We start from the raw sequence: 17,449 nt of genomic DNA, 5'->3' as shown, positions 1-17,449 counted from the left end.
AAAGCCAGAAGTGCTTAAAGCAAAATAAAAATTCAAATTCTTGTTATAACGAACACCCTAAATAATGAACGTTTTACAAACTCCATCGAAGTTTAAATTAAACTTGCAAAGTTGGTTAGTTAGTTAATAGGAGGTAGCTGCACAAATAATTTGTAATTCTAATCAGTCTCTCAAAAATTTACAAATTACATTTTTTTTTTCTTTCGTTAAGATGTAGAGATGTCACAAACAAATTTCAATGTAATATTATTGAAACTGGGTTTAGTCTAAATAAGAAATACGCACGTTTTGTTTCCATTTTCTAGTACACATCATAATAAAACAGTGATAAAAACGTGCGATATAAAAACTTTCCTCGCGGGTTCTAGTGTTTTTAATAAATGTGAACTGAATTTTCTAACATATGAGCTTTATACTTATTCCCATTTGGACGATTTTTCATCATTTCGCAAGAAACAGGAAAATATAAAGAGCTATTCCGGCTTTGCGGATGACGTAGTATATTGCATACTGGTCATGCCCAAGAGGCGCAACAAACTTTGAAAATGTAGATATTTTATTAATTTTAATATAACATTATATAATATTTCACTAATAGAAAATGTAATAGTTGTGTGAAGCTCACTTATGTCTGCATAAAAATTGTGTTTTAAATGAACTCCAAGGAAAACGTAAGTTTTCTTTTACATTATATTGTCTACAAGAATTAATTGTAAATAATTAGCATTGCCTTGTCACATCTAAGCAATCAGATATGCAAATGTATCGCGCCAATTTCCCTTGAATCTATCCAAAAACCAAGTTGATGTCCTATTGACTCAAGAATTATGATTGGCGTCGAAAGTTAAAACCCCCGGGGTGCCAACTTGAAATACAAACGACAAGTGTAATCCCGGGTATCCTAATTTCTTTGTAAATTATATGCGGCCAATTGTTGGGGAATCCGCAATTGGTCATTACCAGCTCCTCGCGGGCGACGGCGACAGCTTTACAAGAATCCTTATCTAAAATAAAGGGGATCAGCAAACAACTGCCGAACGCTGGGGTCTTTGTTCGACTGCAAAAACTCTCGTGCGGACAATTTAAGCTCTCCCAAGTTACGATATTGGGCTGTAATGTTTGTTCGACATAAATCTTTTCGAGTGAAATTATATCTTTAAAATAGTCGTCGTTTTTATTTAAATACGACCGGCGAACGAATTCTGAATAGGATAAAAATAAAATGGAAACCGCCAGTTTTTCTCTTCTATTAGCCGATCGATACAAAGAGCGAATTCGGTAACCTACAGCCTCCATAGCCGTTTATTACTCAATTACTTCCAATTCCAGTTCGAAAAACTCCAAACGCGTGAACTTCCCGCGTAATTTGCCAGCTTATGAGGTTCAATAGGCCAAATTAATGGCGGGGCCGATCATGCACTGGACATATTTCGTGTAGCACCCTAGTTATATGGTATCTGGGGGATGCGGTTTCCTTAATTGTTCAAATTAGTTTGCCAAAACAATATTAACTGAACATCTAGTTTTTGACTATTTGCCAAATTCTATAATTAATTTAATTTTCTGCCCTATCTGACCGATTATATAATGTGGCCTATTTGAAAGACACCCTTATAAAATTTGTATTTTTTTTTTCGATTTTTTTTCAATTGTAAAGTATTAAAATATGTCATATTGTTATTCTTCAATTTTTGACTATTGATGAAATCATACTAGCAATTTTTTTTAGATTATATAACTACAATACTAGATTAAGCACCCTCTGAAATGGATTTATACTCAATTTCATAAAGAAATCAAATGTGTCATAATGTATATTTAAATGTAAAATAAATGTTTCTGATTTATAAAATAATACTTTCATATACACAATACATACTTACATTATCTCTTCTGTTTATCTTACCTATAACAAATGAAATAAAAAATTATTTATATATTTAAAACAAATTTTTAAATTATGATAATCCTGCATTTAAAATTATTACTTTGAAACTTACTCTACCACTGATTAGTATAGAACAACGTTGAGAATTTAATATTTCCATTAGATATAAAAGAGGATGATTAAATGAGAAAAGTTTTGTTAGATGTGGAGCTGCTCTAGATTGAAACAAAGTAAAAGTGCTTAAAGTATTTTAAAGTTAAAATGCAACTGAAGTTTGCAAATATATAAGCGTAATGAGATATAAAGCAAATTAAAACTTTAAAATAGTTTTAGACAATTAAACTATTGACCGTGTTCAGTGTTTTTTTGGTAATTTCAAACTTAAATTATATTACATTCACAACTTTTGTTTTTGTCATATACATACATATATGTATACGTCCAGAGATTAAATGATGAGGTTTACAACGTAAATCGTATACCGTATCAAAAATGATGAGCATGTCTACTCGCATATTGAGACGGAACATCAATACCCCTTTGTAAACAAAAAGGAAAGATATACATGCAATTATGTGGGCGGGCCGAACTGACTGGAGGGGATCATTTGGTTTTGCTGCGTTTAGCATGCGGTTCGTCTCCGCAGACGTTGTTTTTAGTATATTTTATTTAATTTTTGGGATACATTTTTATTTTGAAAAAAGTAGTTTATTTTTAGAATACTTATTTTTGTTTTTGATATACCCTCAAAAAATATTTCATTTTACATATTGAAAATTATACAAAGTTACGGAATTTAAATGGAGCATCCGAAAAACTCGAACTACATCCCTACGCATACGGAGAGTTACTAAATGCATTCGCAAAGATTAATTTACATTGTGCGCCGGCGCGCACCAGCACGGCGCATTGTCTCTGAGAGTAGGGATTCTTACTACCGGGCAAAACTTTTCTCTCTTTGTCGTGCATCCATCTCTTACAACATCCAGACACGAAGAGCATTTTTCGTACGGTATAATTAGGATTGATAGGATAAGGATAAAGGTAAGAACCCTTTGAAATGCTTAATTCCTCATACTCAGACGGAAACCACAGATAAACAAACCATGAATGTTAATTAACCATAATGAGATTAAAAATTGCCTCTTAATTGCAATGAGAAAAGGTCTTGAGTACGTTTACTTCTTATGTCATATACTATGCATATATTTTTTATAATCTCTAAACAGGCTTGTAATTTTTGTTAAAAAAGTTTAATTGAATAAATTATTAATTATAACAACAACAATGTGTTGTTGATTGAAAATCTATCCACTGAAGAAAATATTTAAAAATCAATAAGATTGTGTACAAAATAAAAACTAGGCAACCAAGTCTACACATTGCACAGCCAACTGCAATATAAATATCCCTAACAACCTAACCTTAAATTTCTGACAAACATGAGTTAAAATAATTGCAAATCAAAATAAATTAAAATGTTTAAGGTTCATAAATCGGCCCTCCACACACTAACCAAAACGTCAGAACAACTGAAATCAATTGTTGAAAAAGGAGAAAGGAAAATAAAAGGGACGTTTCTTGAAAAATGGGTGAAGTATTGGAAATTGCTCTACAAAGATTATACAGAAGTAGCACTGTCTGTTAAACAAGATCTCCGTGAAAGACCCATAAAGTCGGCATTTACAATCGCAGGTTTATCAGCTGTAGGATTAATGATTTGCAAAAATCCAGACATGCAAAGCTTCAGGGCTAAATATTTAGAATGCCAAAACAACCTATCTGTAGTGTCACCAAGTTTAGTCAATCCTGTTTCTGTGGACTATTTGAAGTACATTGAGAAATGCTACAATGGAGGCCTCATTCGCCACACCAGCTTAGGACTTTTTTCAGTTGTTTGGAGAGACAACTACAGTGATGAGTGTGATATCTATGAAAATAATTGTTCATATCTGCAACTACCATACAGTAAATTTCCCAGTAGCATTATTGATATAGGTTTTTTGAATATTTGGTGGATCACATCAAGAAAAATGATAGACTACGATATCAACTACTAAAGATGAATGTACAATAAAAATAGAATTATACTTATGTAAATTAATAGTTAAATAAATATGGAAATTAAGATATGCCTTTATTGCTCACCTTAAAAATTTCATCTTCAATGTACTTGTCATGTGTGACTGTCCTTGCAATTGATTTTGGCACAGGGCTCATATCTCTTGCACCTGAGTCCCATTCCCAGCTGTCCAACTTTCCTATAAGATCAAATTTTTAAAAATCTAATTGGAAAACAACTAACAGGTAAATAATACCTTGACTATGTTCACTATTATTGTCCTTATTTTTGAGAGCATCTATTTGTGGTCTTAAGGCAAGTCTACGTTGTAAAAATTGGTCATAAGATATTCTTCCCTGAGAATCAGCACCAAGTTGCAGCATCAGTTCATCCAATGAATCCTCCAGGTTCAGTTCTTTGCATATTGCCAACAAATCTTGGCTAAAACAAATGGTGAATGAAACATTTTGTATTGTAGGTGGTTGTGAATTACAGTACCTATCAATATAACCATCCCCGTTGGCATCGCAAGCTTGAAACAAACGTCTCACCCGTTCTTCATCGCAGACAGAGCTAGCACTTTCACTTAAACAATCTGTGTCAGCCATAACCCTATTTAAGAAGGGCGCACATTTAGGCTTCTGTATGTAAGTATAAATGTATACATAAGATAATTACCGCCTACCGATTTGTTATACCATTAATAAAAATGTATATGTTGTAGTATTAGGTTTGTTGTATTTTTGACATTTGTAAACAATCAACATATACAAATGTCACTTGAGCGATTATGGGGCCATCTATTGAATTCAGTTTGAAGTAGGCATTACTTTTTTAGATACCTGTCTGTGTCTGTGACTCATTGTGACTTCCGTGAACATTGTGGGTATGTATGATATTTTCATAACTATTATATTATATATAAAATTTACATAATTATTTTAATGTATAGTCAATTCAGCTAGTGGTGTAAATTTTTACTAATTTATATAAATTATTCATATAACCTATTTCCAAGGAAAATAAAAACAATTATGGAGAATACAGTGTATAAAAACAATATATCATTTGTGATATCTTTTATAAAAAAATTAATTTATTAATTACAATTTAGTTAAAATACTCTCGTTTTGGTTTTTACATTTACCCTTTTTTAATTTCAACAACAATATACATTCATACATATACATATCTTTCTAAACACAGTTGAAGTATTTATTTATGCTTTTTTACTACATTAATGAATGTGTACCTAAATTTAATATATGCACAACCTTGATACTGATTGATAAATATATTTTGGTATATTTTAATTACAATATTATACAAATTAAGAAAATTATTATTACAAGTTATACACCACTTTTTATGGAAAATAAAATAACTAAATGTTTATTGTAATATATATTTTATACACATATTAAGTAACAAATAAAAAGGTACTTAAAATACAAAAAAGGTACCGAAAAATATCTTAAAAATAAATACTTAATCATTCTTGCTTTTTTTCTTGGGAGACTCTTCGTCTTCGTCTTCACCAGAAGACTTCCTTTTACTGGGTTTCTTATCGCTGTCTTCATCATCCTCATCACTCTCCGATTTATCACTGTTCTTAGGCGCTCCCAATTTTTCTTCGAATAAAGATAAACTCTTTTTAATTTTATTGGCGTCGGGACTGTATGCCCATAAAATTAATTGCAAATGTTCTTTTGTGGGCAAATCATCTTTCCACAAATCAGGTCTAGACTCATCTAACTCTTTCAGTAGTTTTTTCAGTTCAGTGTTTCTTACAATATCCCATGTGGGTTCATCGTCACCACTGGCTATTGTTCTCAAATTTTTGTATTCACCCTTCGCCTTTGTTTTGTAAGCATTGAAGAAAGCATCGGCTTTCTCATCTTTGATTTCGAATTTTTCTTTAAGAGGCAGCAGTAACTGTATAGTTGAACAAGGTAAATATGCTCTGTTTTCTTTCGATCTGTTGTCGTATTCGAAATTTTTCAACCACTCCTCAAATATGGCCAAGGCGTCATTAATGTTTTGTAGCTTATCTTTATCCTTTGTTACTAAAAATAATTGGATTAAAGTTAAATAATTTTCGTAAAGGAGCAAATAAATAATTTATTTATTATTAAAATTTTATATTTTAAAAGACATTGACAATATATAACATTTATTAATAGATTTCTTAAACCCAAATTCAAAATTAAGACAAATTCTATGTATAAATAATAAGCTCACGTTGCCAAGTACTTGTTTTTTTAGGACAAAAAATGTAAAAATATAATTTGCAATAGTTTTAGAATACATTTAACTAAATAATCTCACTAGGAGGTAATAATTTATGTATGTAACAAGCGATAAGATAACAATTAATTAGGTTTATTTTTATAGTTAATTTCTCGAATTAACTTGAAGTGTTATTTATCAACGCGCACGATTGAAAAAAACAAGAAATCAATATCAGTAAAATTTAACTGCTCTTACAAAGAATTAATATCGATACTAATTTTCTGTCTGGATCAAATCGGATTGTTTATGAAGGTTTTGTTATGTTGGCAACGCTTTTGAGTTTTGTATGGTAAACAATTCATAAATAAACCGAGTGTATATAGCTTAATTTAAAAATACTGCAAATCTCTAATAGACAATTCCAACTTACATGTTAATGTACGTTTTGCCCGACCAATGAGCCCTTTGATGGCCAACTTTTGATAATCAGGATCTCTGCCCTCTAAAATTTTGATGGTTTCCTGAGCCTTCTCTTTATCCTTGAATCCCAATCCAGGTACGGTATCCGGCTTATTTTCCGCCATTCCTACATATAAAACAAATCAACAACATTACTAAACCACCGCGATAATAGCTGGCGCATTATTACTTATTTATTTATATACACTGTTGATACGAAGTTATAACTTGGAACAGCGATTCGCAACTGAGTAGTGTTCCTCGTCGCTTAAAATCTGAAATTTAGAAATTCGTTTCCGTCGGTTAGTCCCGTTCTTATGTTTGTCGAGCAGCACTTGGATACAGCTAAATTTACACGAGAAGGTTGTGTGCGCGAGCAAGACCGTTTGGTCAAACTGGTGTGCCGAAGATGACAAAATATCTAAACGCGGTTATTACGTCAGGTTGGATAGGCAATAATACGAGTTCTTGACATTCGTAAGGACTTGAATAATTATTAATATTAAATTTTATATGAAACCTTCCTAAGTATTGTTACGTCGTGTTTAGCACGTTCTTTGCGGACCAACAACATGACAAAAATCTAAATTTAGATCAGGATATTAAAATTCATTTAGTATTTTATAATTATTATTGATAATAAAAATTAATATGTTTACAATAATAAAAACATAAACGGATTTTAATAAATTTTAAATTTACATGTATAATTGATATATGCATTACAATAATAATAATATAATAATAAACTTAAATAATTTAATGATGGACAGACTTAAATGACAATAAATAAATAATGAGTGTCAAATTGATTAGTTCTTGAAATATTTTTACGCAAACATGGTTCCACCTGCAGTTGCAGCTGCTCCATAAACATTTCACAACTTAAAATTCGTTTCTGGCGCCTCACGTTTAAAAACGGACCGATTAGTTGACTGTTTCAATAATAAAATTATGAATTAATGAAGGAAACACATCTATTTTATGAGGCACGCAATTTTTTTATCAGTTTTAAACAAAAATGTCTCTATTTGAAATTGCAATTAGCCACTAGTACATTTAAAATTAAAGAATAATAAAAAACGTATTTCCAAGGTCAGTTAAGATAAACATTTAACATACATAAATAATTTCTATATATAATATTGCACAGCAATAATTAAAAATATCTTACATGACACTTTAAAATTAGAATAGTAACAAAAGGTTACTCTTAATCAATTCCAAAGACAAACCTACAGAAATACCAACTGATGGTTTTGATATAGTCGCTTTACTTTCCCTTGTATTTAATTAAAGTTTAAAAATAGATATGACATGGCATAGATATATTATTTATGTTTCTACACAATCTTGTATAATATACATCCTACAATTATTTATTGTATTGTGACAAATGTTCATCATAACTCAAATCCAAATGTAATATAAGCAGAAGTTCGATAAGTTTCTTACTTGTGAAATTTACAAATTTTATCATTATCATTCACAACATTTACGATGAGATCATCCATTCATGTGGTTATTTTCTTTGGCCTAAATGTGTAAAAACCATTATTATATTTATTAAAGTAAATTGGTCACAACTTTATATTTCATTCAAGGATAAAATAAAATATGCTACGATCGTCATGATAAACCTCTTTTATATTGCAGTTTATTGCTTCATATGCTTATAATAGATAATAAAAAGTAAGTATCTATATATGCATAATTATAATAATTAGTATGATAATTAATTGTTGGAATGTTTCACTGTTTAATTTTAATCATGTCAAAATTAATACAAGTATGGTTGCATTAATTGAGACACGAATCTCACTAGGAGGTTGAAAAGGCAGAAAAATATATGACCAAGTTGAATTTATAGGGTGTCAGGCATCTAATTGCGATAAATTTTCATAAAACAAAAATAGGTATGACTAAATTTATATTTATTTACTGTTTAAACATTTATATCCATTACGAAAATCTATTATTACACCTTCGTATCTATTTTCAAAAGTGCTAGTATAAGATTTTAATATGTTTTAATGACATTAAAGCTAACTACAAAGTTTCACTTAAATCTCAATTCGATAACGCGACATTAATAAATTTTCCAACTAAATTGTTCGGTAAAGTTTAGCTAATGTTTATGTGTGTTTACAAATAGATGTGGGATTGTTAGATGAATCATTCACAAATTTTATAGGTATTTAAAAATCATACAAACCAACGCATGTTCGTTGGTTACAATGGGTTTTTTCAAATCAAAACACTTTTTTATAAAATTTTTATTAACAAATTTTTATTAACATTACGGTACATATTTACAAAAACTATTACTATACGAAGAAATAAATAAATACAATACATCGTTGTTAAATTTATAATGAGCAAAGTAATATGTACAGTTAGAACGAGTAGAACTGCTGTTTACGATTCAGACTTTGAATAATATTTATTCTAACTAGATTCCTATATTTATTTTGTCTGTCTACTATTATTATTTGGCATTATTTTATTTGAATCACATTTTATTTTTTATTGGAAAATTTAATGTGACATATTTTACGGCTACCTAGTTAGAAAATAGTGATGATTCATAATTTAGGTATTAAAAGCTTACAATTTATTTATAGAAATAAAAGAATTGAATGCTTCAATTCACATTGAGGTGTCGTCTTCTTCATTTAATGGCTCTATTCTATTCGTTCTAAAATAATTGTTTATTCTAAACTTTAATCATAACTCGGTTGTTTCCAATTTACGGGGAGGTGGAGCTGGTGGAAGAGTTTGGTATAAATTTTGGTTCCGCGGGGAACCATCATTGGACGGAGGTAAATTATCAACGGATGATGTGTCTCCACAACCGACTACGTTTTCATCCAGTGAGTCATGTTCGGAGGTTTGACTGAAAACCATAAATAATAATATTTTTCATTACTGAAATTATATTTTACTTTGTTTGTGTCACCTTATATTATCCACATTTTTATACCACTCATGTGCATAAGCTCTTAACCAGATTGGATTGCTGCCCTCCATACTATGTTTATTTGTATTTGGAACCCTTCCACTGATTACGCTTAAACCTCTGCCGTCTATTTCCGAATCTGCTCGTACTGAAACACACACAAGTTCACCAAATATTAATGCAAACAATTAGAATTCCCACCATATGCGGTTGCGGTGGCAGCCTTTAGTTTTCTGTGATAGATTTGTCTTTGGTTTATACACAAAGATAAGCATAGTATCAAAAGCAACAAGAGGAATAATGATGATGCGGTCAACCAAAATGTGGTGTTGTTGGCTTGTTCCGATTTCAAAGCTAATGTGCCTCCTGGCTGTGTGTCCAATACGTTAAACTCCTAAAAAAATATGTAATAACGACAATTTTGAAAATTGTATAATTCGTAGTCACCTTAAAAAGTTCGTCAAGCTTCTCCGTATTTTGATCCACTAAACGGAGCACTTCTTCAACCTCTAATATTGAATTGTCATTTCTATCTACTAAATGTAAATATAAATCTGTCCTAGTTTTATCTACAGTTCCATCATGGTTTGCATGAACTCTAAACTCATCTACATTTACTATTGCGCCAGTAACATTCCCAAGAGTTCTTCGGACAAAGTATATTTTTTTATTAATTTATAGATTAATTTTTATAATACTTACTCTCTGAATGATTCTATTCGATTTCGTAGTTCTGGTGGATTCTGTCGAAGTACGAACCTGACTCTTTGATCTTCTCTTAAAAGGTAGATGAATACTCTTGCCATGTCTTGTAAACCGCCGGTATCATTTGCCAGCACCATAAAATCGAAGTAGCCCTTCATTCCTTGCTGCGGATCAAAATTTAATTGAACAGCTCCAGATTCTCTGTCTACTATAAATGGTGCTCTGTGAAGGTTTTCCAGTCCCTCAGTTAAAGTCATTTGTATTCTACCTATCAGATAGTACGATATCAATGCATTTCTACCTTCATCTGCGTCTTCTGCCTAAAATATTATTCCCTTAATTCATGTTTACAATTTATTTTCACCGAATACCTTCACTTCCATAAAAGTAGTTCCAAATGTTGTAGCTGTGCTAACGCCACCAGTGAAAACTCTGTGTATGAATTTAGGAGCATTATCATTTACATCTATAACTCTTATTATCACTTTTAACTGAGTGTCATCTCCAGGATCAAAGAAACTTTGATTTTTAGGAGGATTTTCACAATTTTCTGTGGCTTTTATCAAAATTAAATGAGCTTCTTGTTGTTCTCTGTCTAAGGATCGTGTTGTTGTTAGAACGTGATTGTAAGGATGTACATTAAATAAATTGTTTTCGTTGCCTCCAATTACGAAATAGCATATTGGTGCTGGTGGACCTTCGAACTCTAGTTCATCTCTATCTATGGTTCCTGGTAATTTTTGAACTTCGACACCACCCGCTTTATTTTCTGAAAAAATGTACAAATAATTTTATTACAAGGATAAATTTCCCCTTTAAATAATTATTACCTGTAAAATTTACCAAAAATTCATCCACCAAAAATTGAGGTTGATAGTCGTTGATGTTTGTCACATATACTGTGAGATCTAAGTCGGAACTTAGGGGTGTAGGTATTCCTAAATCGTATGCTTCAATTCTAATCTATAAAATGTAATTATGCTGTCGATAATCATTTAAATGTATCACATATATATTTACGTCATATATTTTCTGTTTCTTCCTATCTAAAGGCAAACGCAGTTCCAGAATTCCAGAAAGAGGTTGTAATTCAAAGGTTTTCCAGTGGCCAGCTGGATCAGTTTTTAGTCTGTAACGAATTGCTCCATTAGGACCCACATCTTCGTCTGTAGCTTTAATTTGAATAAGTGCACTTCCAATCGTTGCATTCTAAAATTACAATATGTATTAAGAAAATATGAACTAAAATTGTTTTGTAAATAATGATGCCATTTACCTCAGGTATTCTTAAAGTTGAATTATGTGGTGGACTAATAAATACGGGTGGATGGTCATTATAATCTGTAACACATATTTGAAAAGGAACTTCCACAAGGTGACTAGGTGTGCCCAAGTCTTGAGCTCTAATGGTTAAAGTATAATTTCCGTGCCTTCCTCTGAGGCTAGCTGTGGACCGAATTTCTGCAGACCAATCAGTAATTTGTTCTAGCGCAAATAAATTTAGATGATTCCCATCTGATATGTCTATAATAACCTAAAATGTTATGTTTAAATTATTTATGTCGTTTGCTTAAAAGTGTTTTATGCTTACTTGTCCATTAGAAGTTTCTGGATCATCAGCATCTGAAGCATAAATAATTGTGATAGGCTGACCAGGTTCATGAAATTCTGTGATATTGACACAATGGGGTGGTACATTTAAAACAGGAGCGTTGTCGTTTACATCTAGTATAGTGACACTAGAAACAAATATTTGATGTCGATTTTTCGTAGCTTGTTTCATAAAAGCTACTTACTTAATATGTTTAAAAGCATTTCTACTTTCTCCATTATTGAAACCATATTGATAATTATCCCATGCTTCGATAACCAATAAATAATGGGATTTTTCTTCTCTGTCTATTTTATCAGCAACTTTTAATATACCTGTGTCTGCATCCAAGCTGAATTTTCCTTGAGATGAGATTCTATCTAAAAGATATGTAATTTTTCCAAATTCCCCGGAATCTGCATCTAATGCTTCTATTATGGCTACTTGTCTTCCAGGAGGTGTGTCTTCAGGAATCATTAAAATTCTAGGCTCTGATACAAAATAGGGATTATTATCATTTTCGTCTAATACTTGAATAAATAACTCGACACGAGAAGATCTTGGGGGTATTCCGGAGTCGACAGCTTTAACCTTTAAGCAGATGTTTTTGTAATGAAATCAATATAATTTTAGATAAATAAAATATTACCGTTAAATTTAACCAGTCATAAGCTTCATGATCAATTTTGTTGGCCACGACAATTTCACCAGTGTTTTTATCTAAATGTAACATCCCGGTAATTTCCGGTCTTCCTTCCAAAGTAAATGTAATTGTTTTATTTTTATCATGATCATCTGCTAATACTACACCAATGGGTACACCATTTTTACTATTTTCTGTTACCGAGAATTTATAATAGGGCTGACGAAATTTAGGACTGTTGTCATTTATATCTTCAACTATGATTGTGATCCATGCTAAAGAAGAACATAATTAAATTATAACAATAACATTTTGCGAAGCTTCCTTTTACCTGCGTCAATTTGAGGGCCTGTTTCAGAACTTTTATCCTCCACTAACAGACCAATTCTAAATACTTCTACTATCTCACGATCGAGGGGCTTTCCCACTGTGAGTATACCAGTTTGAGAATCAAGTAAAAATGCACTAGCACAATCAAAATCATCTACTTTTAAAAGTACACCAATTTCATTTTTTGCTTCACATGACTTAACATCGATAATATATTCTAAATTGGCACTATTGTCTAAATCGTCTGCTTTAATTCTGGAAACAATAGTACCCACCTAAAAATATATTTTAGTATTTTTTGGGAAATATGTAATACTGTCAGTGCTCTTACTGGAACATTTTCTTTGATAACTATTGTGCCAGGTTCTTGGAACGTGGGACTTTTGTTATTCACATCCAATATTGTAATATTAACAGTTACAGCAGCATGCAGTTGACTTTCTCCAGGTGCACCGTCTAAAGCTACTACACTTAAAGAATATTGCATTTTTCTCCCTTGAGTTAAATCGGGATCCAACGAAGCCCCACGTGCCACTGATATTATTCCAGATTCAGCATCGATTGTAAATTTATCGGATGCTCCATTTTGAATTCTGTAGACAACTTGATTATTTGGAGAAGAGCCGTCTAAATCTATAGCACGAACCTAAAAAAAAAGTAAAGTACAAATAAAAATATGATTAATTTAAATCATGCATCTTAGCATACTTGGAGTATGGATGTTCCACCGACTAAATTCTCAGGGATAGTTTTATTATAAAACATAAATTCAAATGTGGGGGCGTTGTCATTCATATCTTCGACGTAAATGACGAGAGGAATATCAGAAAATAAACTAGGCACTCCCCAGTCTCTTGCCCTTACGGTCAAATACAGAGGCCTGACATTTTCTTTGGAAGGACCCTCTAGTAATTCAAAATCTAGAGGTTTTATGGGTTTTATAATGCCTGTGACAGAATCTATTGTGAAATTTGTATGAAGTTCCCCAAACAATGAATATTCAATTTCACTGTTTTTTGTTCCTATAAAATAAATAAATCGTAATTATACATCCAATTTTGTGATGTTCATGTTAATAAGTACCATTTAAATCGCCATCGCGTGCTTCTACTTTTAATAGAGCTTCAAATTCCTTATTATTTTCAATTAATCTGGCTTCATAACGATGTTGTGTAAATATAGGCGCATTATCATTGACGTCTTCAATATTGATTATGAGTTGAACAGTATTTCTGTTGCCATTACCCAAATCATCTCGTGCCTCTACGGTTAGGTAATGTCTTGATACTTGTTCTCTATCCCAGTTTGGTCCACCAGCTGTTTTTACTGTTATTACGCCAGAAGTTGGATGTAAATTGAGCCTAAACAAATTTATATTACAATCTGTGATATCATTGGGGCTAATATTAATTAGTTAACGCACATGTGTTCTATACTGCCAGCTATATTAGTATATCGTACACCACTAGTACCAAAATTTCCGGAATCATCATCAAGAGCTTGAACCCAAGCTACTGTGGTCCCGATATCACAGTTCTCAGGTACCATCACGTCGTAAATGGTTTTTGTGAATTCGGGATAATTATCATTTCTATCTAGTAGATAAGCCCTAACTGCAACTTCGCTAAATTTTGGGTTCACTTTAACTATTTCTTTGGCAATGATACTGAAATTAATCGATTTGGTTTTTTCGTAGTCAAGTGCTGTAGAGTTTTTTACTCTGATCATAAAGGTTGCTTCGTTTATCGCTTTGCTTGGCGTTATTTCGAAAATATCACTTGCTCCTTTTACATATAATTGAAATGTTCCATTAATTCCCTATAATAAAAAAATATTTAGATGACCTAACGATTGAAAACTATAAAAATATTACTTGATCATAATCATATACTTCCGGTTTGGTATATCCTAAAAATGTTAATGGTGTGTTAATTGGTGCATTTTCTGCAATTTCACATTCATAGCGGATGCTCTTAAATTTTGGGGTTTCATCATTTTCGTCCATCACCATGATTGTTACTTCAGTATTGGATGAAGGTGGTGGATCCATGGCACTCCCAACTTCTGTAGCCTGTGAGTAATAATTTTCATAATTTAGATAAGGAGTAATATGAAAATCGTTAATTAATTTACCGTAATTTGTAAAATATAAGTATCTGACCCCGCTTCTCTATCCAGCACATTGGAAGTTAGAACTACCCCCGTATCTTTATCAATTGTAAAAACTTCGGAAACGTCCGGTATACTGTTTGATGATAGTGAGTACTGGATGGGATTATTAACTCCTCTGTCTCCATCTACTGCAGTAACTGAAGTCTATGGAGTTAATAAAATTTATTTGTGATTGTGTTTTAATTTACCTTGTACTAGAGATGTCCCAATTGGAACATTTTCTGGTATTCTTGCGATAGGAGTCACTCGTACAAATTCAGGGGGTTGATCTTCAATGTCATCTACTTTAATTAACAGAACAGCAGTTCCTGTATTAACTCGACCTTCTTTCGCCCTATCTACTGCTAAAATTTTTAATTGATGAACTGTTTGTCGCTCGTAATCCAATGTTCCTGAAATAATTTAATTATATGCTTCTGTAACCCAGGTATGCTGTGAGTAAACAGAGTTGCATACCTACGAGACGAACTATTGCTTTTTCCCCAACGGTGCTGACTGCGAATAAAGACCTGTCGTTGTCGGCTTCCTGTAAATGATACACCACTTGACCATAAGGACCTTCATCCGCATCCGTCGCCTCAAGTGTGGCTATTGGACCTGGTGGCGCGTCTTCTCTTATCGTTACGGAAGGTTGGTGAGTTTTAAATATTGGGACGTTGTCGTTCACATCCTCGACCAGAAGTAAAAGACTTTGAGTCACATAATTTCCTTGTCCCAGATGGCCATCAGTCAATGTTAGGACCAGAGCATATTCATCTCTTTCCTAGACATCAAAACAATATTGTTATCATACAGAAATCTGAATTCAAAAATATTAAAGGTTGTTTCAGTTCACTTGATACTGTTTGAAAACTTTTATGGTATTACATACCCACGGAACTTAACGGGATACTAGCGAATCTAGTTGGTTTTAGTACGAGTTTAAAGCAAAAAGTCTCAAAAGGTGACTTACCTCTCTGTCAAGTTCCTTATTTAAGTAGACGTTAGCTTCGGTGCGTGAAGTGCTTTCCACCCGAATAATGTCGCTTCCTGGACTATTACGAACGCCAAATTGCAGTCTATCTCCGTCAGGATCTGCACCTCTTAATTTATAAATTAAAGTACCTGTAACAAATATTTAATCCCACATGTTAGAAATTTAAAAATAGTATTTCCCTAGTTACTAGGAATGCAGATACGGTAGGAAATGTGGCTTTTATAAGATTATAGTGTGAATGAGCCAAGGAAAATATAATATTATTGTTGCTGCTATTGTATAAATATCAGTAATATTAAGACAATGTTTGCTATAATTGTGAATTAGACAGAGGAGAAGTTAGAATCATGATGAAATTTGTTGATTAAAAAGATGTGAATTAAAAAAAATCTAATTTATATTTAAATATCTATAATTATTATTATCCGGAAATAAATGTTAAATAAATTAATTTAAAAGGTACCCCAAATTGAAAATTATTACCGTTAAAGACAACTTCCGAAGTTAATTAATTGTCATAATCAATATAAATAATTGATGATAATAGCTTGGTTAATCACCTTTAAAAACTACATTCCTTAAATGAATTCAGTTATAATTATAATAAATTTACTTATTTAGTAGTAGAAAACGCATAAATAAATAAAAATTAATTTTTAAATAGGAAATGGTTCTACTCACCTACAGGTGTCTCTTCACCTTCTTTCAGTCTTAAAACGATTTCCGTTTGGCCATCAATTAAAAATCTAGGAGGCTTGTTGCAGACTACCGAACTAACATTATAATTTAATAGCACTAAAAACACAATAATAAAACACTGAAAGTTCGTCGTCGATTTGAATTTAATCTTCACGAAGTAACCGCTAAATGTCCGCAACGCGTTTTTAATTTTGGCAAAAAGTCTACGATCCATTTCTGTGGTCGGATTGCGTTCAGATCATGTCGTTATGAAGATATAATGAGGACGTGTGTCTCCAATTCGATGGTTGACTTATTTGTCTTATTTCTCATGGTTGCATTTTCCCCTTGGTGAAGTCTCAATTTTAGTGTGTGGCTTTCACTGAAACAAATAGGACGTTTATGCCATTAAAACAATTTCAACATTGTCTTGAGGTTTTGTATATTAATAACGGCAGGTTTCAATTAAGTGTTTTTCCAATTATTTTAATTCACCAGCTGTTATACTTTTTACTAAATACTCGATTTACGTTAAAAGAAAGGGATTGTGGAGATCCGAACAGTATAATGTTTACTGGAGTTTCTCATCTCACGCAAAATTATGCGACTTAAAAGAAAAACCATTTCTCAGCAGAGCTCTTGATGTGCATCCATACGTTGTTTCCGCGGACGTTGACCATATAATAGATCAGTGAATTGACCATTGCATGTGCACACATTATCATTTTCCATAATATATACGAATTACCATGAA

At 32.0% G+C, this 17,449-nt stretch overlaps 5 protein-coding genes across 7 annotated transcripts in view; 2 read left to right on the top strand and 3 right to left on the bottom strand.

Annotated features, from left to right (window-relative positions):
• Positions 1 to 4,558, bottom strand: part of LOC109609100 (colorectal mutant cancer protein) — a 44,879-nt gene extending 40,321 nt beyond the window's left edge. The window contains exons 1-3 of the mRNA XM_020025727.2: positions 4,449 to 4,558; positions 4,207 to 4,391; positions 4,037 to 4,149 (exon numbers count right to left, since the gene is read on the bottom strand). Coding sequence (XP_019881286.1) covers positions 4,037 to 4,149; positions 4,207 to 4,391; positions 4,449 to 4,558 — 408 coding nt within the window. The remainder of the gene's footprint in view (positions 1 to 4,036; positions 4,150 to 4,206; positions 4,392 to 4,448) is intronic.
• On the top strand, positions 3,301 to 4,016 carry LOC109609101 (mitochondrial import inner membrane translocase subunit Tim29). The gene has a single exon (XM_020025728.2). It carries the CDS (start codon positions 3,367 to 3,369, stop codon positions 3,946 to 3,948), a length of 582 nt encoding a protein of 193 aa, XP_019881287.2. The 5' UTR covers positions 3,301 to 3,366; the 3' UTR covers positions 3,949 to 4,016.
• LOC109609096 (serine/arginine-rich splicing factor 6-like) overlaps positions 4,463 to 17,449 on the top strand; it is an 82,025-nt gene continuing 69,038 nt past the window's right edge. For 2 of the 3 annotated variants that reach the window (XM_049964408.1, XM_049964406.1), the window contains exons 1-2: positions 4,463 to 4,597; positions 4,789 to 4,836. The gene's annotated coding sequence lies outside the window, so the exon portion shown is untranslated. Of the gene's footprint in view, positions 4,598 to 4,788; positions 4,837 to 15,614; positions 15,676 to 17,449 lie in introns of those variants that run through there. The other variant, XM_020025723.2, reaches the window with a different exon arrangement.
• LOC109609068 (uncharacterized) lies at positions 5,340 to 6,988 on the bottom strand. Its single transcript, XM_020025689.2, has 3 exons — positions 6,832 to 6,988; positions 6,613 to 6,768; positions 5,340 to 6,016 (listed from the first exon to the last, which is right to left on the bottom strand). Exons 2-3 carry the CDS (start codon positions 6,764 to 6,766, stop codon positions 5,439 to 5,441), a joined length of 732 nt encoding a protein of 243 aa, XP_019881248.2. The 5' UTR covers positions 6,767 to 6,768; positions 6,832 to 6,988; the 3' UTR covers positions 5,340 to 5,438.
• LOC109609036 (cadherin-23) lies at positions 8,935 to 16,930 on the bottom strand. The gene is made up of 23 exons (XM_049964202.1): positions 16,699 to 16,930; positions 15,994 to 16,145; positions 15,498 to 15,804; positions 15,230 to 15,433; positions 15,003 to 15,178; positions 14,743 to 14,940; positions 14,293 to 14,687; positions 13,953 to 14,230; positions 13,578 to 13,891; positions 13,201 to 13,515; positions 12,871 to 13,144; positions 12,546 to 12,814; positions 12,102 to 12,487; positions 11,897 to 12,044; positions 11,582 to 11,839; positions 11,326 to 11,514; positions 11,136 to 11,268; positions 10,677 to 11,074; positions 10,303 to 10,625; positions 10,048 to 10,246; positions 9,802 to 9,994; positions 9,601 to 9,748; positions 8,935 to 9,537 (listed from the first exon to the last, which is right to left on the bottom strand). Exons 1-23 carry the CDS (start codon positions 16,928 to 16,930, stop codon positions 9,369 to 9,371), a joined length of 5,658 nt encoding a protein of 1,885 aa, XP_049820159.1. The 3' UTR covers positions 8,935 to 9,368.

Source organism: Aethina tumida, chromosome 3 (genome assembly GCF_024364675.1).
Source record: "Aethina tumida isolate Nest 87 chromosome 3, icAetTumi1.1, whole genome shotgun sequence".
NCBI lineage: Eukaryota > Metazoa > Arthropoda > Insecta > Coleoptera > Nitidulidae > Aethina > Aethina tumida.
The sequence above is the reverse complement of the archived record's forward strand: the minus strand, read 5'-3'. Positions and strand labels throughout refer to the sequence as shown.